This window comes from Pan paniscus, chromosome 2 (genome assembly GCF_029289425.2).
Source record: "Pan paniscus chromosome 2, NHGRI_mPanPan1-v2.0_pri, whole genome shotgun sequence".
Classification (NCBI taxonomy): Eukaryota; Metazoa; Chordata; class Mammalia; order Primates; family Hominidae; genus Pan; species Pan paniscus.
Window position 1 is genome coordinate 140,391,506 of NC_085926.1, and position 24,797 is coordinate 140,416,302.

Genomic DNA, 24,797 nt, shown 5'->3' on the forward strand with positions numbered 1-24,797 from the left:
TGCCCCCAGAGGTGGAGTCTACAGAGGCAGGCAGGCCTCCTTGAGCTGCAGTGGGCTCCACCCAGTTCCAGCTTTCCGGCCACTTTGTTTACCTACTCAAGCCTCAGCAATGGCGGGCACTCCTCCCCCAGCCTTGCTGCCGCCTTGCAGTTCGATCTCAGACTGCTATGCTAGCAATGAGAGAGGCTCCGTGGGCGTGGGACCTTCAGAGCCATGCACGGGATATAATCTCCTGGTGTGCTGTTTGCTAAGACCATTGGAAAAGCGCAGTATTAGGGTGGGAGTGACCTGATTTTCCAGGTGCCGTCTGTCACAGCTTTGCTTGGCTATGAAAGGGAATTCCCTGACCCCTTGCACTTCCCAGGTGAGGCAATGCCTTGCCCTGCTTCGGCTCATGCTCGGTGTGCTGCACCCACTGTCCTGTACCCACTGTCTGACAAGCCCCAGTGAGATGAACCCGGTACCTCAGTTGGAAATGCAGAAATCACTCATCTTCTGCGCTGCTCATGCTGGGAGCTGTAGACTGGAGCTGTTCCTATTCGGCCATCTTGGAACCGCCCCTGTGAAACTTTTTAGTCATAAAAGGATGTTGAATTTTGTCAAGTGCTTTCTCTGCATCTATTGAGATGAGATGATCATATGGTTTTTGTCCTTCATTCTATTAATGTGGTATATCAAATATATATATTTGGATATGTTGAACCATCCTTGCATTCTGGAGTAAATTCCACTTGGTCATGGTGAATGATCCTTTTAATGTGCTGTTGAATTTGGATTACTAGTATACCTTCTTCATGAGGTCTACCAGACTTTTGTAGCAATTCAATGCAAAGAAGTACACTTTTGAAATCATAAAGCCAGTGGCTTGTGGCTTGACTTTTGACCTCCATGACTTCTGGACTTGTTTGGTTCACTTTTGGTATCTGGCTAATATAGCCTCCCACATAGCTGGGACCATGGTTGTACACCCTATGCCTGGGTGATTTATTTATTTTTTGTAGAGATGAGGTCTTGCCATGTTCTCTAGGCTTTTCTTGAACTCCTGGGCTCAAGCAATCCTTCCATTTCAGCATCCCCAAATTCTGGGATTACAGGCATTAATCACCGTGCCCAGCCATATCTGATATTTACTACATTTATTTTGATTTATTTATTTTTTTGAGATAGAGTCTTTCTCTGTCACCCAGGCAGGAGTGCAGTGGCATGATCATAGCTCTCTGCAATCTCCACCTCCTGGGCTCAAGCAATCCTCTTGGCTCAGCTTCCCTTGTAGCTGGGACCACAGGCGTGCACCACCATGCCTGGATAATTTTTGTATTTTTTTTGGTAGAGATGGGGTCTTACCATGTTGCTCTGGCTGGTTTTGAACTCATGGGCTCAAGCAATCTGCCTGCCTCAGCCTCCCAAAATTCTGAGGTTACAGACATGAGCCACTGAGCCCAGCCTATTTTGATATCTAATCACACATTCTATTATGTACCATTATTTAAATGTTTTATGTACTTAAGGTTTCTATCCCTAATTGGATCCTAGATTCTTAAGGGCAAACATTGATATTTAATCAGTAATAACACAATTATTCAGTCAGGGGATAAATATGTCTCAATAGCTAAGTTTACTCCCTTAAGCATAAAAATATTTTATTTTAACTACTATGGATAGAAACAGGTTTTAAAATGTACTTACATTCCTGAAAGGTACTTTAAAAATACTCACTATACATAACAGTTTTATGCATATAGAGGACTTTATATAGCCACTTGTTTTAAAAGAAATGTGTTAAGTAAATTCTATATCCCAAGGCACATGATATATACTAAGACTAAAGAGCAAACAAAAGAAGCTATTACTCATTTTTCAAAAGAACTGGGCCAAGAGTGATGGCTCACACCTGTAATCTCAGAGCGTTGGGAGGCTGAGGTGGGAAGATTGCTTGAGGCCAGGAGCTCAAGATCAGCCTGAGCAACATAGTAAGACCCTGTCTCTACAAAAAATTATTTAAAAACATAGTTGGGCATGGTGGCATGTGCCTATAGTCCTAACTACTAAGGAGGCTGAGGCAGGAGGATCACTTGAGCCCAGAGTTCAAGGTCATAGTTAGCTATGATTGTACTGCACTCTTGCCTCAGTGACAGAGTGATACTTTGTCAATTAAAAAAAAAAAAAGAACTGCCTTTAGTACCTTTACTCATTTTGCTACCCTAATACCATTGATGATGAACAAATATTGCTTTTTTTTTCCATTTTTTTTCTCGTGTGACACAGCCCTCAGGAGATCCTGAGAACATATGCCCCCTTTCTTTCTTCTTTTTTTCTTTCTTTCTTTTTTTTTTTTTTTGAGACAGGGTCTTGCTCTGTTATCCAGGCTGCTGTGCAGTGGTGCAATCACAGCTTACCACTGCCTTGACGTCCCAGGTTCAGGTAATCCTCCCACCTCAACCTCCAAAGTAGCTAGGACTACGGGCACACACCACCACCCGTGGCTTATAGATATTGCTTTAATTTCTGAAAATATTTAACTGAGAAGTCATAGTACCTCATAATAGGCAATTTTAACAGATATATTGATCTGAAGACATCCTTCCATGTAAAGCAATGGTACATGAGTATGATAAGGAGAATGTATGGAATGATATTGTTTCTTAGCAATTAATAATTTATAAAAACATAAACAGTAGGCCTGAGATTATACTTGACTATAATATACCGATATATGAAATTAAAAGTTATATTTCACCTATTAACTAGTTTAAGAATAAGTACTTTCTACAAGTCTAATGTCAAAATCATTTTCATGTATATATATTATACCACTTCTTATTGGAATGGGCTAGAAGGAAGTACTCCATTGCAATAAAATATAACCACAAAGGCTGAGTGGAGTGGCTCACATCTATAATCCCAGCACTTTGGGAGGCCGTGGTGGGTGGATCATGAGGTCAGGAGTTCGAGACCAGCCTGACCAACATGGTGAAACCCCGTCTATACTAAAAATACAAAAATTAACTGGGTGTGGTGGCACGCGCCTGTAATACCAGCTACTCAGAAGGGTGAGCCAGAGTCGCTTAAACCTGGAAGCAGAGGTTGCAGTGAGCTGAGATCGTGCCATTGCACTCCAGCCTGGGTGACAGAGCAAGACTCTGTCTTAAAATAAATAAAATAAAATAAAATGAAATAAAATAAAATAAAATACAATAATAATATATATATATATAACCACGAAATATGACATTAAGGGTCTTCTGGAATTCTATGGTTGGGGACTCAGGGGATGAGGGTCTGGAATGAGAAGGATACTTAATTTGGTGCTGTTGAATTTTTTTAAAAATCCAGGCTGTGGTATTATAATACATATATTGGTTTTAGTTCACAGTTACTGGCTCCTAACTCCTCGTTTTAATGTCAGGGCACTTTAGGCCTCAGGAAACAGAATCTCTCTCTATGAGCTTCTCCTGTCCTTCACTCATCTGCCTAAGGGAGGATTCTAATCTGACTGTGAGTCAAAAGATCCTCATCCCAGAGAGGATCCTGCCCCATATCCTAGAGGAAGGAATGCTACATAGAAAAGGCCAAGAAAAGTCTGAACAGACAGACCTTGCTGGGTTTACATTATGAGCTATTTGTCCACTCACATTTCTACATGGTTGTCAATCATGCCCATGTAATAAAGACTCCATTAAAAACCCCACAGGACAGAGTTTGGAGAGCTTCCAGAGAGTTGAACACGTGGAGGCTGACAGGAGGGTGAAGAAGACCTCATCCACGCGCCAGGAGGATGGCACAGCCCATCTCCATGGAGACAGAAGGTCCTGTGCCGGACCCCTCCAGACCTCACCCTATCTATCTCTTCATCAGACTGTTTATTTGCATCCTTTAAAATATCTTTCTTAATAAACTAGTAAAAATGTTTCCCTGAGTTCTGTGAGCCACTCTAGCAAATTTATTGAACCCATGAGGAGGTTGTGAGAACCCCAACTTGAAGCCAGTTGGTCAGAAGTTCCAGAGGCCCAGACTTGCAACTAAGGGAAGGAGGAGATGGTCTTGTGTCACCAAGCCCTCAACCTCTGAGGTATGACACTGTCTCCAGGTAGAGAGTGTCAGAACAGAATTGGAGGACACCAAGCTGATGTCCACTGCTTGGTGAATGGGGAAAAAAACCCACATCTTTGGTCATGTAAGTCTTCTACTGTGTTGCTGATTGCTGTGTTGGTGTGAGAGCAGAGGAATAACATGGTTAGAGAGAGTTTCCAAAACACATGTCTATATCACTTTTTTCATTTAAAAAGTTTTTAAAGTGAAGAAAAAAGTTGCATAAAGGAAAAATTTACATCTTATCTAAGGTAATACACTGAATCAGTCGTAAGCCAGAAAATACCTAGAATATGCTAAGACATGTGATAACAGTTTCAATATTCATAGTCATCCTTACATATTTAATCTGCAAACATGCAGTTCTCATACTCACCTGCCAAAATGAAGAACTATATACCGGATGAGATCACCTTGCTTTTCCATTTTGTTGTCTGTGACCATGGGCATCAATTTGTCATAGTACTTGGCAAGGTAAAAATGCCCATCCTCCCATTCTGGCAGGCATGCGGTCACATCCTGTAAAAAAGAACATAGGATACCCACCTAAGGAAATCCCACGCTATGCTGGGAAGTAAAATATGAATAGATGATTAGGGATCAAAAGTATGTGACCTTTCACTGGGAAAACCAGTATCTGGTCTTTTATAGGGTAGGAAGTGAGCCCTATCTTTTGTGTAGATTTGTGGCGGGGAGTTTCCCAAGCATGGGAAATGGGCTCAGATGATGTGGTTATAAAATGTGAATGTCCATTAAAAGGCAGTCAGTGTTGGCTACTCTAAGCCTTCAAATTGTTGCTTTTCCCCTTCAACAGGGACCAAGGGGAGATACTGGAAACCTCTGAGCTTCAGCTGTTGGTTTTTGGGTTTTGTTTTTGTTTTATTGAGATACAGTTCACTTAACTATACAGTTTACCCATTTAAAGTATACAGTGTTTTTTAGTAAATTTACAGAATTGTGCAACTAAAAAAAAAAAAAAAAAAAAAAAGTAAGTGACCTTTATCTAGGCAGAGCAAAGTCAAAAGCAGACTCAATCTTTGATGTGGAAAAGGAATAGCTACCTTCTTGTAAAGGTTTTCTCAGGAGGACTGATTTGTTCTGGTGGGTTGCCCACTGCCCAACATGAAATAGTGCTGGAAGAATTCGCAACTTAGGAGAAAACTCCATTTATGTTACCACTTTAAAAGATACATCAAAGTAGTGTCTGGATGGGTTAAATTTTTTTATACATATATATGATATGTGTGTGTGTGTATATACACATATATCATGAAAGGCATTTTTAAAAATCTTCAAAGCAGAAGTAATATCAAGTCTCTAAAGAGTGTAGGACTTTAAAAAGCATAAAAATTTTGGTAAAATAAAAATCACATATTTTGTTTTTCTCCAAGATCTCTCACAAGTTATTGCCCTTTCTCTCAATTCCTTCAGAAGCAGGCTTCTAAAAAGGATTCTCTACCTCACATTGATTCCTAAAACTATGTCTTTTCAGCTTCAGTCTTCACCACTCCACTAAGGAGCTCCTTAAATCCAAGAGATATTTTACAACTCTGATCTCATTTGAACTCTCTTCAATATGTTTCTGTAGTCCAAGTCACTTATTTCAAATGCTTTCATCCCTTGACTTCTGTGAGGCCACCATCTTCCAAGTTTTTTCCTCTCTTTCTGGCCACTCTCACTTAGTCTCCTTTGTCATTTCTTTTTGCTGTTCCTGCCTTAAATATTCGTGTGGTTTATTAATTTTTAATATTACATGAAATGTGATGGGAAATACACAGGATCACTGACAATTTTTTTTTTAATTGAAGTTCCACTTTTCATCTAAAGAAGTTTGAGAACAGTTTAGACCAGAAACCTTAAGTGAGATCTTGAGTTTCTACTGACTCTAATCTTGAGACTCTACAGACACAAACCTGCCTGGGAATAGAGGACAGAATGATATGATTAGATGTGTGGCACATGCTAGGTTCATGTACCTAATCAGCCACACAGGGTAAGGGCTGCCAGAAAAACATATTAGTCAATCTAGTCTTTCCTTCCTTTCTTCTTTCCTGCCTTCCTTTCTTCCTCCTTCCCTAACTTCCTTCCTCCTCCCTCTCTCATTTCAGCTTAGATTTTAAATATTTATTTTGAAAAGTAAAATTCACATACTGAAAAATACACTAATATTACATTTACAGCTTGATCAATTATCACAAAGTAATTACCTTTATATAAAATCTCCTTCCTCCCTCCCTCTCTTCTCTCTCGCTCCCTTTTTAGTTAAGATTTTTAAGTTTTATTTTGAAAAATAAAGTTTATATACAGAAACATATATGAATCTTATGTATACAACTTGATCAATTATTACAAATTTATCATCCTCATACAAGAACTCCAGGAGTTTTTTGTCTGTTTTTGAACTTTCATATAAATAGAATCATACTATAATAATTATTATTATTGGCTGGGCAAGATGGCTTATGCTTGTAATCCCAGCACTTTGGGAGGCCCAGGTGGGCAGATCACGAGGTCAGGAGATTGAGACCATCCTGGCTAACATGGTGAAACCTGGTCTCTACTTAAAAACAAAACAAAACAAAACAAAAAAACAATTAGCCGGGCGGTGGCAGGCGCCTGTAGTCCCAGCTACTCGGGAGGCGGAGGCAGGAGATTGGCCTGAACCTAGGAGGCGGAGCTTGCAATGAGCCAAGATCGCGCAACTGCACTCCAGCCTGAGCGACAGAGCGAGACACCATCTCCAAAAAAATACATATTATTATTAGAGACAAGGTTTTGCCCTGTTGTCCTGGCTGGTGTGCAGTGGCATGCTCATGACTCCCTGCAGCCACAACTCCTAGGCTCAAGGCAATCCTCCCTCCTCAGCCTACGGAGCAGCTGGGACTAGAGGCATGTACCACCACACCCAGCTAATTTTTGTATTTTTTGTAGAGATGGAGATTTGCTATGTTTCCTAGGCTGGCCTTGAACTCCTCAGCTCAAGCAATCCGCCTGCCTCAGCCTCCCAAAGTGCTGGGATTATAGGCATGAGCCACCATGCCCAGCCCTACGTGTATTATATTTTTTATCTGGCTTATTTCATTCAACATTACATTTGTGATATCAATCCAAGTTATTGCATATAAATTTGGTTTACTATATAGTATTCCATTATAAGAATATGCTACAACATATTTATCCATTCTATAACTGATTGCCATTTGGATTACTTCCAATATAAAATCTACAAATAATAATGTTATAAACATTCTTGTGTTTAACCTCTGGGGACATGCTGGGTCATATTCCAGATATGAGCCTCTAATGTATTGCAAATATCTTCTAATCTGTAGGTTGCCTCTAACTCACAATGGTATCTTCTGATAAACAGAAGTTATTGTTTATTTTATGGTTAGTGTTTTTGTTATGTTTAAGAAGTCCTGACCTAGATTAACAATCTACCTCAAGTTTACTTTTGTTTATGGTGGGAAGAAGGGATCAAGTTTGATTTTTTGTTTTCCTATAAGATACCCAAGTGATACAACAACATTTATTGAAAAGACTATTTTGGTTATTCACAGTTTGCCCCTCCAGATAGATACACTTGCCAACTTTAGCCTTTTCCACTCTGCTCAGTGCCCCAGGAAACTGAAATTGATGATTTATATCAATGGGCCTGTTTGCCCTCTGGCTTCCTGTGAAGTTCAATCAATGGAAGGTAGCAATAGATTAGAGGGTGAGGGGAAGAGTGAGGTTAAGGTCTTTATACCTGCTGGTTTCCTTCCTGCTGGGCTGCAGTTGACAGTGGTGGTGTTTCTTTCCCTAAGGTTAAGTTCTGGTCCAATGGTCCTTTCCTACAAATTTAGCTCCCTGTACAGGTTCCAGTAAATGCCCTATCCTTTTGCTCCTTCAGGTCTAGAGTTAGCAACGACTCTCTGTTGTTGCTAGCCATGGGGTACTTTCACCATCCTTTGTTAATTTCCCTTAATCTAGTTTTTCATTAAACTCTCCCCAATTACCTCTTTTGATTGGGCCAACTATTTTCTCCCTGCACCTGACCTCACACGATACAGTAAAGAGCATCTCAGATAGATTGGAGGTCACTAAGGAGATATGACAACTAATGCTATATGGAATCCTTAATTCTAGACAGAAGAAGAACACTATTGGGAAAACTGGTGACATGTGGTCTACAGATAGTTAACAGTATTGTTTATCAATGTTAATTTCCCACTTCTGATACTCTGGTAGTGTAAGATATTAAAATTAGTGGAAACACGGTAAAGGGTAGATATGGAAATTCTCTATACTACTACTAACTTTTTAGAAGTCAAAGATTATTTCAAATTAAAACTGAAAAAATGAAAGGTGACAGAAAAGCTTCTTGGTTATTCTTGGCCTTTATGTTTCCACATAAGTTTTAAATTCTAATTGTCAATTACCTGTTAGCATTTGATGAGTAATGCATTAAACCTCTAGGTCAGTTTGTAGAGAAATAATTATATTATTGAGTCTTCCCATTCATACATGTATTCTAGCTACCAATTTATTTAGTTCTTTTTTACTTCACTCAATTTTAATGTTTTAATTTTTATTTTGTGGAGAGGTCTTGTGTGCAATTTAATCCTAGGCATTTCATCATTTTTATTGCTATCCTAAATGATATCTTTAAAAATTTTAGGCTGGGCATGCATGGTGGCTCACAACTATAATCCCAGCACTTTGGGAGGCGGAGGTGGGAGGATCAGTAGAGGCCAGGGAGTCTGAGACCAGCCTTGGCAGAACAGCAAGACCCTCTCTCCACAAAATAAAAAATTAGCTGGGTGTGGTGGCATGTGCCTGTAGTCCCAGCTACTTGAGAGGCTGAGGTGGGAGGATCACTTGAGCCCAGGAGGTTGAGGCTGCAGTGAGCTGTAATCATGCCACTATACTCCAGCCTGGGTTGACAGACCAAGACCCTGTCTCAAAAATAAAATAAAGTAAAATTTTAAATCAACTTTCTTAAGACATATGCACCCATGGAACCATCATTCCAGTCAAGAAGATGAACATTCCTAACTCTCGAAAGTTCTTATGGGCGCCCACCCTTGCCGTCACTCTCCTGCCAACTACCCAGGCAACTACTGATATAATTTCTATGCATATACATTAATTGTACCTGTTCTAAAATGTCACATAAATGAAATCATATAAGCATATAGTCTTTTATGTCCCTCTTCTTTCATTCAGCATATCTATGACATTAATCTACCTTGTTGCGTGTACCAGTAGTTCATTTCTTCTTACTGTAGGGTAGTATTCCATTATACAACTGTACCACAGTTTGTTTACCCATTCTTCTCTGGATGGCCAGCTGGCCTATTTCCAGTTTTTGTGACTAAACCTACTATAAACATTTGTGTACAAGTCTTTTTATTGACATATGTAATTGTTTCTGTTGGATAAACACCTAAGAATGGAATGGAATATGGTAGATTTAACTTTTTATAGTCCCCACCAGGGGCATTTATTGCATTAATAGGTATTGCTAGTCTTTCAGACTTTAGCCATTTTAGTGTGTAATGTGTTATTTCATTGTGGTTTTAATTTGCATCTTCCTAATGACTAATGATGTTAAGCATCTTTTCATTTGCTTTTTGGCCATTTGCATGTATTCTTTATGAAGTGTCTATCCAAGACTTTTGCAGATCTGTATTTTTTTTCTTTTAATAGACAAAGTTTCACTCTGTAACTCAGGCTGGAATGCAGTGGTGCAATCATAGCTAACTGTAACCTTGAACTCCTAGGCTCAAGTGATCCTCCTGCTTTAGCCTCCCGAATAGCTAAGACTATAGGCATTCGTCACCATACCTGGCTAATTTTTATTTTTGCAGAGACAGGTTCTCACTATATTGCCCAGGCTGGTTTTGAACTCCTAGCTTCAAGTGATCCTCAGGCCTCGGCCTCCCAAAGCACCGGGATTACAGGCCTGAGCCACTGTGCCTAGCCTCACAGATCTTTAAATTGTCTTACTAAGTTGTAGGGTTCTCTATAATTTAGCTACAAATCCTCTGTCATATATGTATTACAAGTATTTTCTCCAAGTCTATGGCTTACCTTTTCATTTTCTTAACTGTCTTTCTTAGAAAAGGTTTTAACTTTGATGAACATCTAATTTATCAGGATTTTTTAAATGCTTAATGCTTTGTGTGACCTAAGAAAACCTTTGCCTACCCTAAGGTTGTAAAGATTTTCTTCTATTTTTTCATCTAAAAATTCATAATTTTAGCTTTTCAGTTTAGATCTATAATCTACTTTTTTTGAAGCAATTTTGTCTATCGTATGAGGCAGACGTTGAAGATCATTTTTTTCCTCATACAGATATCCAACTGTTCAAGTACTTTCTGCTTGTAAATGGTACGTTTTAAATTCCTTTCTTGTTGTCATATAGAAATAAAATCATCAGGCAATCTTGTTTAATTCACTCAATATTTTGAATAGTTTATAATCTTTTGAATTTTCTACATATGTATTCATATCATCTGTAATTAATAACTTTCCTATATTTTTTTCCTAGTCCTTGTATCTTTTACTTCTTTTTTTATTTAAAGGTTGCCATTTGGGTAATATTTTAAAATGACAGCTCTATTGGGATATAATTAATATATTATAAAGTTCACACTTTTAAAGTTGTTGTTAGTATATTTACAGAGTTGTGTAACCATACCACTATTTAATTCCAGAACATTTTCATCACTCCAAAAAAAAAATTGTACCAATTAGCAGTCACTTCCCAGCCCCAACCTCAGTCTCTAGTACCCATTAATCTACCTTCTGTCTCTATGGATTTGCTTATTCTGGCCATTTCATGTAAGTGGAATCATGCAATATGTGGCCCCTTGGATCTGCATGTCATTCTACAGTAGTCAGCCTCTATTCTTTTCTCTACTCATTTCTGTCTACATCATGTATAGGCAACCAGAACAAGAGAAGCAGCTACTGAGGCCTTTATGACAGGAAATTAGGGGTGTATGCAGAGGAAACAGAACCTGAAAAGTTGGTAGTCTGACAACATCTCTCTTCCCTAACCCTGGCTTTAGTACCCAGGCAGAGATGGGAGAACTGGAATATTTGCTATCAAATTCTGCTGTTAAGTACTGGTGAGTTTTTGTGTGCCTCATAAGTTGTTGTGCCTTACATACTAGAATAAATTCAGAAGATCTCTCTAACTGGGAAGGTGAAACTTACAAGTATGGTTTCAGAACTTGCCTCATTATCACTGCCCTTTAGGATAATATAGTTTTTAATGCAAATCAAGGTTAGTTTCTTAGGTGGCATGACATCTTCTTGTAACCAAGGAAAAGGAGCTGGACTCCTATTTATCTTCATCAGAACGCAACACTTCCTGGATCTAAAGATTAGCACTGTCTGTGCCATTTGCTTTGGCTGTTGGTCCCATTTAGGTCTTTCTTGTATCTTTGATTTCTCTCTCTTCTCATCATGCTCTTATTTTTGTTTATGTTCTTAAACTTATGGAGCCTATATACAATAGCTGTTTTTAAATCCTGTCATTTCTAGAACTATTTCTACTGATTTATTTATTTTTCCTATCTATGGCTCAAATATTCCTGCTTCTTCATTCACAGAGTAATTTTTTAATGGATGCTGGATATATTTTTACATTGTCAAGTTTTAGATTTTGTTGTCTTGCTTTAAAGAGTGTTAGGCTTTGATCTGGCAGGCAGTAAGGTTACTTGAAGATCAGTGTAATCATCTTAAAGCTTGTTTTACTGCCCTTCTAGTATGGATATAGAGTAGTTTTTAGCCTAGGACTAATTTAGTCCTACTTCTAAGGTGTGGCCCTTTTAAGGTCTTTACTGAATGCTCCATATTATGCAATGAGGCCTCTTAATCTGGCTGGTGGACTGAATAACTCTCAATCCTGTAATCTGAATGAATCTCAATCCCGTGTGAGCTCTGGAAATTGTTCTTATAGCCTCTGCATGTTTATTCTTTCCCCAGCAGTTATTCCTAGCTTGGCCTCATAGAATTCTGAATTATTCATGTGCAGGCTGGTATTCAGCCAACACAATTCCTATGCAGATAGGAACTACTCTGTTTAACTTTTTTCTCTCAGTTAATCTGTCCCACAAATTCTAGCCACCTGCTCTTTGCTTTATTATTTCCTTTCTTCTACTTTTTTATTTCTCTCCCTACTTTTTTAGTTCCTTTTCTAACTCTTTGGGATAGATACTTAACTCATTAATTTTGAACCTTTATTTTCTTCGAATATATGCAAATAAAAATTTAAATCCCTTTTAAGAATGGCTTTAGCTGCACAGGATATGATATGCCATTTTTATTATCATTCAGTTCAAAGTACTTTTAAATTTCCATTGAAAGTTTTCATTGACCCATGGATTATTGAGAGGTATATCTCTTACAACACCATCTATATAAAGTTTAATACCTAGTAAAGAAGTTATAAATTGGTTTTGCTGAAAAATTTTCAGGCTAGGATGTAGTTAACTTTGAGACAGAGGGTGAGAATAGTGATTACTGGGATGAAGGGTAGTGGGGTTATAGAGCTCAAATAATATTCTATTTCTTGACGTGGTGGCAGTTTCATGAGTATATTTATTTTGTGATAATCCATATACTTATATACTCACTGAAAAGTCAAAAAAATTTCCTGGTTATTTTTATACATGTGCTTTGCCATATAGACTTAAGTCATTTTACCTAGTCAACAGAGTTAACTGAAACTGCATTATACATATACTTGCCTTATATTTTTTCATAATTGCATTGCTTTCAAAGTTAGCTGTTTCTTCCATAAATCGGCCCACTAGTAGCATAGCTCGACCATGGATTAACATGTTCTTACCCTCAGGTGGGGTTTCATTTTCAGGAAAACATAATTCAACACCTTTTTGAAGAACAATTAGTGCCTGGTGAACATCACCCTAAAATAAAAAAAGCAACAATAAGTCTTTTAATTTAAAAACATACTTCTATTTTCTGCAAAAGTATTAGTTCATTATGTTTTTGTACAAATCCATTTGTAATTTCATGTTTATCTTTTATTTGCCTCTTATTAAAGTAAAATTCTAAAACTGAAACATTGCTTCATCTCATTCATTCATTTACTAATTAATTTTATAACTGCAGTTGGCTCTCTGTATCCACAGGTTCCACATCAATGGATTCAACCAACAGTGGATAGAAAATATTAGGAATGGCTGGGCACAGTGGCTCACCTCTGCAATTCCAGTGCTTTTGGATGCCAAGGCAGGGGGACTGCTTGGGGCCAGGAGTTTGATACTAGCCTGGGCAACATAGCAAGAACCTGTCTCTACAAAAAATTTAAAAATTACCCAGGTGTGGTGGCTCATGCCTATAATTCCAGCTACTCGGGAGGCTGAGGGGGAAGGATCGCTTGAGCCCAGGAATTCGCAGTTACAGTGAGCTATGACACACCACTGCTCTCCAGCCTGGGTGACAGAGCAAGATCCTCTCTCTTAAAAAAAAAAAAAAAAGAAAGCTAGGCATGATGGCTTATGCTTATAGCCTTTGATACAAAGTGCAGGGTGAGGTGGGAGGATTGCTTGAGAGCAGGAGTCCAAGGCATCAGTGAGCTATGATCATGCCACTGCACTCCAGCCTGGGCAACAGAGCAAGACTCTGTCTCTCTCAAAACATAAAAATTTAAATTAAAAAAAAAAAAAGAAATATTACAAAGAAAAAATTAAAAATAATACGAATAAGCAATACAAGTATAACAACTGTTTACAAAGCATTTGCACTGTATTAGGTATTATAAGTAGCCTAGAGAAGTATACAAGAGGATGTCCGCAGGTTATATGCAAATACTGTGTATGCCACTTTATATAAAGGACTTGAGTATCCACGGATTTTGTTATCCATAGAGAATCCTGGGACCAATCCCTCCATGGATATCAAGAAAGGACTATAATCAAAGTTCAGGGAATTGAAGACAATCACAAACAAATTAAAATCCCTGACATAAAAAAAGTTCATAGTCACATGAGAAAAGAAACTATGTGAAATAAAAGCATATTTGCTAAGTGTTACAACAGAGGAATATACATCAGCATTATACAGGATAGAGAAGAGAGTCCCTTAAACCTACCTGAAGAATATAGGAAAATGGAGAAGAACTGCAGTCAGGAAAAGTTATCAACGAAGAAAATTTGAATTAGGTTTTCAAGAATGAGTAGAAATCTTCTTGGCAGAGAATTTAGTGAAAGGCATTCTAGGTAGATGGAATAATAATTTTAATTGGAAGAAAAGCACATAGTCTGATTTTAGCTGAAGTTTAAAGGGTTTTTGAGATGGTGATGAATGACACTGAGGAAGTAGGCCAGGACTTGATCAGAAAGGGATTTGTGTAGTTCCTAGAGTTAGGCTTAATCCTAAAGGTATGAAGAATACTTTGTAGGATTTAATCTTTTTGAAGGAGCAACATGATTCGATGTGGATTTTAGAAAGATCACAAACTGCAGTAACGTATACAGGGAAATGGTGAGATCCTAAAATGGTTGTTAATATTGTTAGAGGAAGTAAATAATAAAGTCATAAGTTAAAGCAGTGGAAATAAATAAGAGGGAGAGGATTCAAGAGATATTTCTAAGGTTGAAGAACAAAGATTTAGTCTCCAGCTGGATGTGAAAAGTGAGGTTGCAGAAGGAATTTAAGATGATGTCCAGATTTCTGCTTTTGATGGGAGGATGGAATAAAGTCTTGTTCAGAGAAGTAGGAAACATGAGAGGAGAAAGAGATATTGAGTATTAGGTAATAAATTGCATTTTGAACATTTTGAGTTTAAGGTATTATAATACATAGACTACCACTAGCTCAATAAAATGACCAGGTACTGACTAATGCACACTGAATAAATTGCTTTCCCCTCTCATCCAGGAAACCTCTCCTGTCCTTTCTCAGCCACCACAAGTTGGTGTAACCACAAATGGCACCAACAATAGTTGCTAAGTATCAATTCCAGAACATGCTATTATTATTAGTAATGCCTATTACTAATTCTAAACTGGTGACTAGCCTGAGGAGAAATTTAAGTAATAGCCATTAAATCTGGGTTATTGGCCAGGCGCGGTGGCTCACGCCTGTAATCCCAGCACTTTGGGTGGCTGAGGCAGGTGGATCATGAGGTCAGGAGATCGAGACCACCCTGGCTAACACGGTGAAACCCCATCTCTACTAAAAATACAAAAAATTAGCCGGGCGTGGTGGCACACACCCGTAGTCCCAGCTACTCAGGAGGCTGAGGCAGGAGAATCACTCGAACTCGGGAGGCAGAGGTTGTAGTGAGCGGAGATCGTGCCACCTCACTCCAGCCTGGGCAACAGAGCGAGACTCCGGTTCAAAATAAATAAATAAATAAATAAATAAATAAATAAAAATAAAAAATAAATCTGGGTCATAAACCTTGCAAGTAGTTCCAATGTTTAAAAAACCCCCTTCTTATTACTTTGGCTTTAGTCTGAGGTCTGCCGTGAACTTCTGTTCAGATGCTAGGCCCTTTCTGGCTAGATCAGAGCTGAATATTTACAGTAACACTGGCAAGTCCACAGAGAGCTAATTATCTGCCAGCGACTAAGTGACAGAGTAACATTCATTTAACCAACATTTACTGGGTCACTACTATATACACCCTGTATACATACATAAGGTGAAAAATTAAGAGGTCGTTTTCCTCAAGGAAAATGTAAGATAGATGAAAACTGAAAAAACTCCACATTCAGCCTTGAAATGGGAAGGTATCTGGGGACTGTAGAGTAAAAAGAACAATTACTTCCAGGCTATGGTAGATAACTAATGAAGAAAAGTGATAGAAAAGGAAGGTTCTTAATTTGGATTAGTTATGTTCTCTCAGTTGGCCTTTTAAGGAAGTACATAATTCCCGAATATATATATATATATATATATATATATATATATATATATATATATATATATATATATCTGATGACATTTCCCTGGCCATTACCTTGGACCAGAGCCACTTTGCCCTTTCCACGTACAGTTCAGCGAGTCGTGATTCCCCTGCATTAAGGAGAGCATTGTAGGCTGTCTGGTGGTGACCAGCCTTTCTAGCTACTCTGGCACTCTGCAGCCAGCATTCTCCAACCATTTCATTGTAATCTGGTCTAAAGGAAGTAACAACACATCGGTGAGAGAGACTGTTGGTAAGTGTACACAACAACTTAACTTAAAACAATTTAAATCTAGGTCATAAACTTTGCAAGTAGTTCCAATGTTTTGAAAGCCTCTGTTCCCAATACAGAACCTTCTTCATATACTATTTCAAAGGAATTAATTATTAATTTGTTTAAAAAGCCTTGACTTAACTTTTCTTACAGTGTTCTGTTTTACCTATTATGAACCTTATTCTTGATTTTTATCAGTAAAAAACATATCCCCCAGATATGTTTTTAACATCTTAAAAAAGAGAAAGAAATGGTGTCTAAAAGTGATTCTTAAGTTCTAGGTTCCTTTCAACCAGATAGTGTAGCCCTGATAATTAAAAATAGAAAAATGTAGATTCAGACAGAAAATTAAGAAATACAAACACCCCCAAATAATATCCAAATATCAAATTCAAGATAAGTGACATTTTAAAAAAAAGTAGTGTGAGAAACCTTTTGTTGAGGCTTAGTAAAGCCCTCCGGAGAGCCAGGATAGGCTCCTTGGCTCTGTAGGAATTCTGGGTCATTTCTAGTCGAGCTACCCAGTTTAGAGAATCTTCTTGAGAACTGTCACCTGGAGAATGCTGGAAAAGTGGTTTGATGCTATGCTCCAACTCACACAACATGTGCAATCTGAAGATAGATAGAGCCTATGTTAAAATGTTATCATATTCAGCCTTATTAATCTCATATATAAAGCATGTACTTTAAATCAGAAATAAAGAATTTAAAATACACAGTTGTCTTTAGTAGAACTTTAATATATCCTTGCTAAGTAAATAATTACATTTATATCTTTTCAAACTGAATGTAAACACCAATTTATGGTGGTTTATACATTTGGTGCTTTAGCCAGGCATGGTAGCGTGCACCTGTACTCCAGCTACTCAGGAGACTGAGGCAGGTGGATCACTTGAACTCAGGAGTTCAAGATTGCAGTGAGCTATGATTATGCCTGTGAATAGCCACTGCACTCCAGCTCAGGTGACATAGCAAGACCCCGTCCCTTAAAATAATAAGTAAATAAATAAATAAATAAATAAAATTAATTACATTAAACTTTTAAAATAAATATTTAGGGATTTGCAGTGAATCCCAAATTCCTAATTAAACTGGAGAATGATGGATAAAACTAAATTCAAATGTATGAAACCAAAATTTACCACCTAAATGAAGATAAAAGAAAATATGGATCCATTATAAACCAACATGAGGTATTTGCATATATTGCTGGTGCTACTATAAGAGGGCCTGGCATAGCAGATGATAGTAAAAAATTATGAAATTAATGTAGTTTTTTTCTAAGAGTGATGGAAACTTTGATACATTCACACTAGCTTTTTCCCCCTTGTATGATAGTCAGTGTCTATGATTCAGTGTTCAAGGTACAAGGATATAGCTGAGTAGCTACAGAACAGAATTAAACTCAGTGGTCCAATCTCTAGTTTCATTAAGATATCACCAAACGGGTTGATACTAAATATAATGAATTCTTCTAACTTAAAAAAACAGTGCTATGTAGTAAATTTCTTATACCTTAATTACAATATTTAGTTTATCATTTTTCCTCAGGTAGAATTCATAGACCTAAAATGTTTTCCAACATTTTCTTCCTCACCTATAAAAGTTAATATTCTTTCTAGTAATGTGATGCCTATATTTTTGGGGGGAAATATCAAACACATTTCTAAATGAAAAGGAAAGGGAAACAACGAATACCGAGCACCAATGTGCCAGGTGCTATAGATGTCTATATTATATTTGGTTATATAGAAAGCAAACTATGACATTACAAGAGGACAAACATAAGATATTTTTATTATGTTTTTCATTAGTCTCATAGTTGCCTTTCCTTAAAAGGATGTATGTTATAATTTTAACTGTAGGGTGATTGTGAGGTAAAAAGAATGAAAGAGCTATCTAGTGTAGCTATGCATGAAACCAAACTCACTATCAATTATTTACTCAAAAAAAATTTCCAATCCTGTCAGGTGACATTTATAGGCCAGAAATATAAAAATGGAAATTCCAAAATACCTCACAATATATTCATATCCTCGTTGGTAGGAGCCTCTTTCAAAGCTTGCAGCTGAAAGAGGTACAATTTGTTCTGCTCTCACTAGTTTCAGTGTGTCATAAAAAGCTGTGATATCTCTTTTTTTGGCTGATAATAATAGCTGTCCCAGTCTGACACTCCATGTTGTAGATTTTCCATCTGAAAAACAAATGAAGAGTCAAGAAATGTCACGGTAGCTGGGTCCAAGAGTCAGCTTTATTTCATTAGATAAAATGGTCAGCTGAAATATCAAACAGGTGGCTTCATTCCTTTTTTTTTTTTTGAGACAGAGTCTCACTCTGTGGTCCGGGATAGAGGGCTATGGCATGATTATAGCTCACTGCAGCCTTGAACTTCTGGGCTCCAGTGATCCTCCCACCTCAGTCTCCTGAGTAGGTGAACAGGCATGAGCCACCATGCCCAGCTAAGTTTTTTAAAAAACATTTTTGCAGAGACAGTCTCAGTATTTTGCCCAGACTGGTCTAGAGCTCTTGGCCTCAAGCAATCCTCCCACCTTGGCCTCCCAAAACACTGAGATTACAGGTGTGAGCCACCATGCCCAGCCTGGTTTCATTCTACTTTGAACAACTAAACAAGGCAATCATAAAACAGGCTAAGATATTAAGTATGAATGTTGCTAAGTTACTTAAGTCGGAATATTTATGTCATATTAAAACAGCTTTTTTTTTTTCTTTGAGATGGAGTCTCACTCTGTCACCCAGGCTGGAGTGCAGTGGCGCAATCTCAGCTCACTGCAACCTCCAACTCCCAGGTTCAAGCAATTCTCCTGCCTCAGCCTCCCGAGTAGTTGGGACTACAGGCGCGTGCCACCACGCCCAGCTAATTTTTTGTATTTTTAGTAGAGACGGGGTTTCACTGTGTTAGCCAGGATGGTCTCGATCTCCTGACCTCATGATCCGCCCGCCTCAGCCGCCCAAAGTGCTGGGATTACAGGCGTGAGCCACCGCACCCATCCTAAAACTGCTTATATTTTAAGAAGTAATTTTACCTGCTGCCAAATAGTTTTCCACCAAATCCCACTGTGACAATTTCCAAGCTGCTTCCACTCTGTACGTGTTTAATTCATCTGTCCACTCAGACCTATTAAAAGAAACCCATATCAACTAAACTTTAATTTATTTAAGGTGACATTCAGAGATTTTTCATTGGTTTACATACTCTATTTATTATATTTATTGAATTTGCATTATATTGTATTTTGTTCTTAGATATAAAATAATTATCTCTATCCAGAAACTATCCAGAAAATTTTAATCTTTCCATCCTTCAAAAATATTTTTTCACTAATTACTTCTGATACACCATTTAAAATGACATTCTTCAACAAATTAAAGTGTGCCATATATTAGAGCAGAGTTAATTCCTGAATAATAACTAAGCCCATTGTAAAAATAGCTGCATGCTTAATTTGAACAAAGAGCAAGGAAGAAAAAGAGCCAACTGAACACACATAAATTCAGAGGTAAGCAATTCCAATAACTCAGAATTCTGAATTAAATTTAAGACAAAAATACAGGGGGGCCAGTGGTATAACTTACGGACAGTTGGGAGGTATCTAGAACAATACCAAGAGCAAAAGAAAGTTACAATGATTTGTCAATGGCATAACAAAGTATATAAAACTAGCTACCTAAAATATATACCTATTTTTAAACTACTTTCAGTTAGTTTAAAATTTGAGTTTGCAAAACCAGTATGATATAGGCTAATTATTTTGTTCTAAGCATTCTACTTAGGTGACATTAGGATGACCAGTGATATTTGAGATCATGACTACACAGAAACCGCTAGGCTTTCCTCATGTTTCTTTTTTATTAATCATACTTTCTGAATTTCTGCCAGATGTTTAGATCCTAGGCTAGGTACAATTTTCCATTTAATAATCTAATAACACTGCATACAGCACATATATATCCATATTATAAATAAAGTAACAGAGAGGCTGGAATTAATATCCTCAAAAGTTTTCCTTGCTCTTTTTATTGTAGTAAAAACACATAAAGAAAAGACAACAAGTGATCTAACAAGTTTCATTTTTTTAAATTCTAAAAATAGAAGCTAGAGGATTTCCAATTTCTAAATTTATGACCACCACCAAAAACAGTTTAGAATAAGGCTAAAGAAATACAACTGAAATGTAATTTTCAAAAGTCCAATTTTGAAGGACTTTACAAGCTTACCATCAGACACCAAAATATAAAAATTTCAGGATAAAAATCTCAGTAGAATTAGGCAGTATTTGTTATCCAACTGTGGGATAACAGATTATCTATGGGATATCAGATAACAAAGGGGATGTGTCACACAAAGACTTATAGCAAAAAGTACAAATGGCAATCAGGATCAGGCTGTGAGAATGTATCCACATAAATGGGTACATTAAAAAGAATGATAAATAGGGTAGGCACAGTCAATATTTTAGGAAAAATATTTATTTAATGCAAACAGAAATTACCCCAAGAAAAACATGCCCCATCCATAATCATTTGCTTCACCATGACACAGCACCCCTTCATTGAATATTGACGCATGCCTTTTTCACAACCCAAATCAGGAGGCTCTATGTATCCCAGACCCAAAGAGAAGAAAAGAGGAGTCTGAATGTGTAGTCTATGTCAAAAAGAAATTTGACACCCCAATTTGAGCCACGACTCTTTCCCAAATCCCTGTAATCTATTTATTCATAAAGTCTCTCAACTAATCTGGAGAAACATATCCACAACATATAAGCATTCCTTCTCTACTTCTGTAAAACTTCCCTTGTGATTTCAACTACTGTGATACCATCTGACCAACAGTGAACTTCTCTGCCCTTAGACATTGTAAAATGATAGTCTTTATGAATCACAGTTTTGGAACCCATACAAACAGTACTTAGAAAAGGCTGGCTTCAGAATCTATAAAAAGCTCAAATAAATCAACAAGCAAAAAAACAAACAACCCCATTAAAAAGTAGGCAAAGGACATGAGCAGACACTTCTCAAAAGAAGACATACAAGCAGCCAACAAGCATATGAAAACATGCTCGTCGTCACAATTATTTGAGAAATGCAAATCAAAGCCACAATGAGATACCACCTCACACTAATCAGAATGGCTACTATTATTATTATTATTTTGAGACAAAGTCTCCCTCTGTTGCCCAGGCTGGAGTGCAGTGGTGCAATCTCAGCTCACTGCAACCTCCATCTCCCAGGTTCAAGCAATTCTCCTGCCTCAGTCTCCCGAGTAGCTGGGATTACAGATGTGCACCATCACGCCCAGCTAATTTTTGTATTATTTTAGTAGAGATGGGGTTTTACCATGTTGGCCAGGCTGGTCTTGAACTACTGGCCTCAAATGATACACCCGCCTTGGCCTCCCAGAGTGCTGCGATTACAGGCATGAGCCACCACACCCAGCCCAGAATGGCTATTACTAAAAAGTCAAAAAAGATGTAGAAGGGGCTGCAGAGAAAAGAGAATACTTATACACTGTTGGTGGGAATATAAATTAGTTCAGCCACTGTGGAAGGTGGTTTAGAGATTTCCCAAAGAACTGAAAATAGAACACACAGCAATCCCATTACTGGGTATATCCCCAAAGGAAAATAATCCATTCTACCAAAAAGATACATACACTCGTATGTTCATTGCAGCACTATTCATAATAGCAAAGACATGAAATCAACCTAAGTGCCCATCAATGGTAGATGGGATAAAGAAAATGTGGCACATATACACAATGGAATACTATGCAGCTATAAAAAAGAATAAAATGGGAGCTAAACATTGGGTACACATGGACACAAAAATGGGAACAATAGACACTGCAGACTACAAGGGGTGGGGGAGGGAGGGAGGCAAGAGTTGAAAAACTATCTTTTGGGTACTATGCTCACTACCTGGGTGATGGGTTCAATTGTATCCTAAACCTCAGTATCACGTAATATGCCCTTGTTACTAACTTGCACATGTACCCTCAGAATCTAAAATAAAAGTTGAAAAAAAAGAGAAAGAAAAACTTGGCTTCAGAGTAGTCCAAAAACAGTGGCCTGTATAATCTTTGTTTAACTGAGATCCCATTCCCTTTTGACCAGATTTTACTGCCCAGAATAGCCATTTAGAGTCTGGTGAATAAATCAAGGAATACAGCTGTCAGCTCTCACAGCAAAGCAGCTTCAAGAGCAGTGCTAATCTCCACATTTAATCTCCAAACTGGAAGAACTACTCAGCCTTAATGTTTCGCCACATACATGTATTATTTTTTGTTTAATTTGATTTTCTACAATAAACCCACCTTCTTTAGGAAAGGAAGGCTGCTTTCACATTCATCAATCATCTAGAGTAAAATCAATGCACACAGTCTACAGTGGTATTCCATAAATCAGTCACAACCTCTAGCACGGAAAATAAGTGGTACTGATACTGTAAGCAGAGCATAGATGCCCTTTGAGGCCCAGGAAGTCCCATCTGAGCCTCACCAATAGCCGGTGGGTTCTAGAAGTTCCTTGTGTTAAAGCAAATCTAATTCAAGGATGGCTCTTTAGACAGAAGCTGTTAAGTGGTAGACTGACTATGAAAAACTTGAGGAAAAAAAAATGTTGGTGCTTATCTCCAATACCATGAAAACACATAAAACATTTATTACTCTACTAAACATTAAATTACCCAATTCACTAATTAAAAATTCTCCATTCAGATACAATAACAAAAGAAAATCATTTTATAAAATATTACCTGTTAGCATGCACTCCATTCACCTGAGTGATAACAGTAGACAGCTGACCAAGACCTAACATGGACTTTACTACACCATGATAATGAATGATCTAGAAATTTAAAAATATTTAAAATAGCAATTATCACTTCAATAATAGCTTGGGGACCAAAAACAGTTTAACTGATATTCTTTAAAAATTACTATTTACTTTATTGCCCTTATTTTTTTTTATTATTATTATTTTAATTTTTTGTAGAGACAGGGTCTCGCCATGTTGCCCAGGCTGGTCTCAAACTCCTGGGCTCAAGTAATCCTCCCGCCTCAGCCTCCCAAAGTGCTGGGATTACAGGCATGAGCCACCATGCCCAGTCACACCTTTCTTAATTTAACAATTGACTTGCTTACTTACATGGCAGGACCCCCATCAATGTCCTAACACATTTAAAGTAACATAAATAAATGTAGACAACATAGAAAATCTCAGATTGAAGTTATTATATTTTTCAATTTGGACTACTTTTTGGTTCACATCCAATATAAAAAGTATCTAATATCTTTGATATTCTGTTTAAAGATTGTCATATTTCTCACATAAACATTCAAGCTCAAAGGTCCTGATGTTTTAAATATGGATTTCGGGCTTTAGCACTAAAAAGTTAAAGAGGATTATGTACTATCCTTTAAAATGAAAAGAAGATTGTGAAAAATAAAGAATTTATATATTGTGCTTCTGAGAAACATGTCAAATATGACAAAAAGCAATATCCCAAAATTAGAAAGAATCTAAAGGCAAGATTGTAAATTAATGATTCTAAACCCCTTTCCCATTCCAATAGACACACAGCTTATTCCCATTACTAACTGTAACTCTGTGATTCTACAGGACCATTTTAGAGACGTGCAGGTGGGTGAGTAGGTGTATAAAATATGAAAATGTTTCTCAGGCTATGGAGAATCCCTAGTTCTACAAATTGATCCATGGCTTACACTTTTAATAGCAAACTAAAATTATATACATTTTAGAGTTATTAAATGAACATTTTAATACAGATATACTCCATAATAAATCTTATTCATTTAGGGGATTTCTAAAGTCATATAAATATAGTATTGGAAGGGACTTTTTTTTTTTTGAGATAGAGTTTCACTCATGTTGCCCAGGCTGGAGTGCAATGGTACGATCTTGGCTCACTGCAACCTCCATCTCCCGGGTTCAAGCAATTCTCTTGCCTCAGCCTCCCAAGTAGCTGGGATTACAGGCGCCTGCCACCACACCCAGCTAATTTTTTGTATTTTTGGTAGAGACAGGGTTTCACTATGTTGGCCAGGCTAGTCTCGAACTCCTGACCTCGGGGAATCCACCCGTCTTGGTCTCCCAAAGTGCTGGGATTACAGGCGTGAGCCACCGCATCCGGCCTGGAAGGAATTTTTAAAATCATCTAGTAAAGTCTCTAATTTTATCTGTTAGGAAACTCAAGCTTAGAGAGGGTTAAATATTTTCCAGACACTCAGTGACACTGATAGAAACAGTATTAAAACTAAGGTTTCGGCTGGATGTGGTGTGGTGGCACACACCTGTAATCCCAGCTACTCGGGAGGCTGAGGCAGAATTGCTTGAGCCCGGGAGACAGAGGTTGCAGTGAGCCAAGATCATGCCACTGCACTCCAGCCTGGCCAACAGAGCGAGACTCTGTCTCAAAAACAAAACAAAACAAAACAAAAAAAACTAAGGTTTCCAGAGTTCC

The 24,797-nt window shown here is 37.7% G+C and overlaps 1 protein-coding gene across 3 annotated transcripts in view; it reads right to left on the bottom strand.

The window, feature by feature from the left end:
• The window catches only part of ATR (ATR serine/threonine kinase), a 129,784-nt gene that overhangs the window by 31,155 nt on the left and 73,832 nt on the right, over nt 1-24,797 (bottom strand). For all 3 annotated transcript variants that reach the window (XM_063602589.1, XM_003826518.4, XM_055110577.2), the window contains 7 exons: nt 23,070-23,161; nt 19,340-19,431; nt 18,312-18,489; nt 16,728-16,907; nt 16,076-16,235; nt 12,834-13,013; nt 4,466-4,608 (listed from right to left, as the gene is read on the bottom strand). In XM_063602589.1, coding sequence (XP_063458659.1) covers nt 4,466-4,608; nt 12,834-13,013; nt 16,076-16,235; nt 16,728-16,907; nt 18,312-18,489; nt 19,340-19,431; nt 23,070-23,161 — 1,025 coding nt within the window. The remainder of the gene's footprint in view (nt 1-4,465; nt 4,609-12,833; nt 13,014-16,075; nt 16,236-16,727; nt 16,908-18,311; nt 18,490-19,339; nt 19,432-23,069; nt 23,162-24,797) is intronic.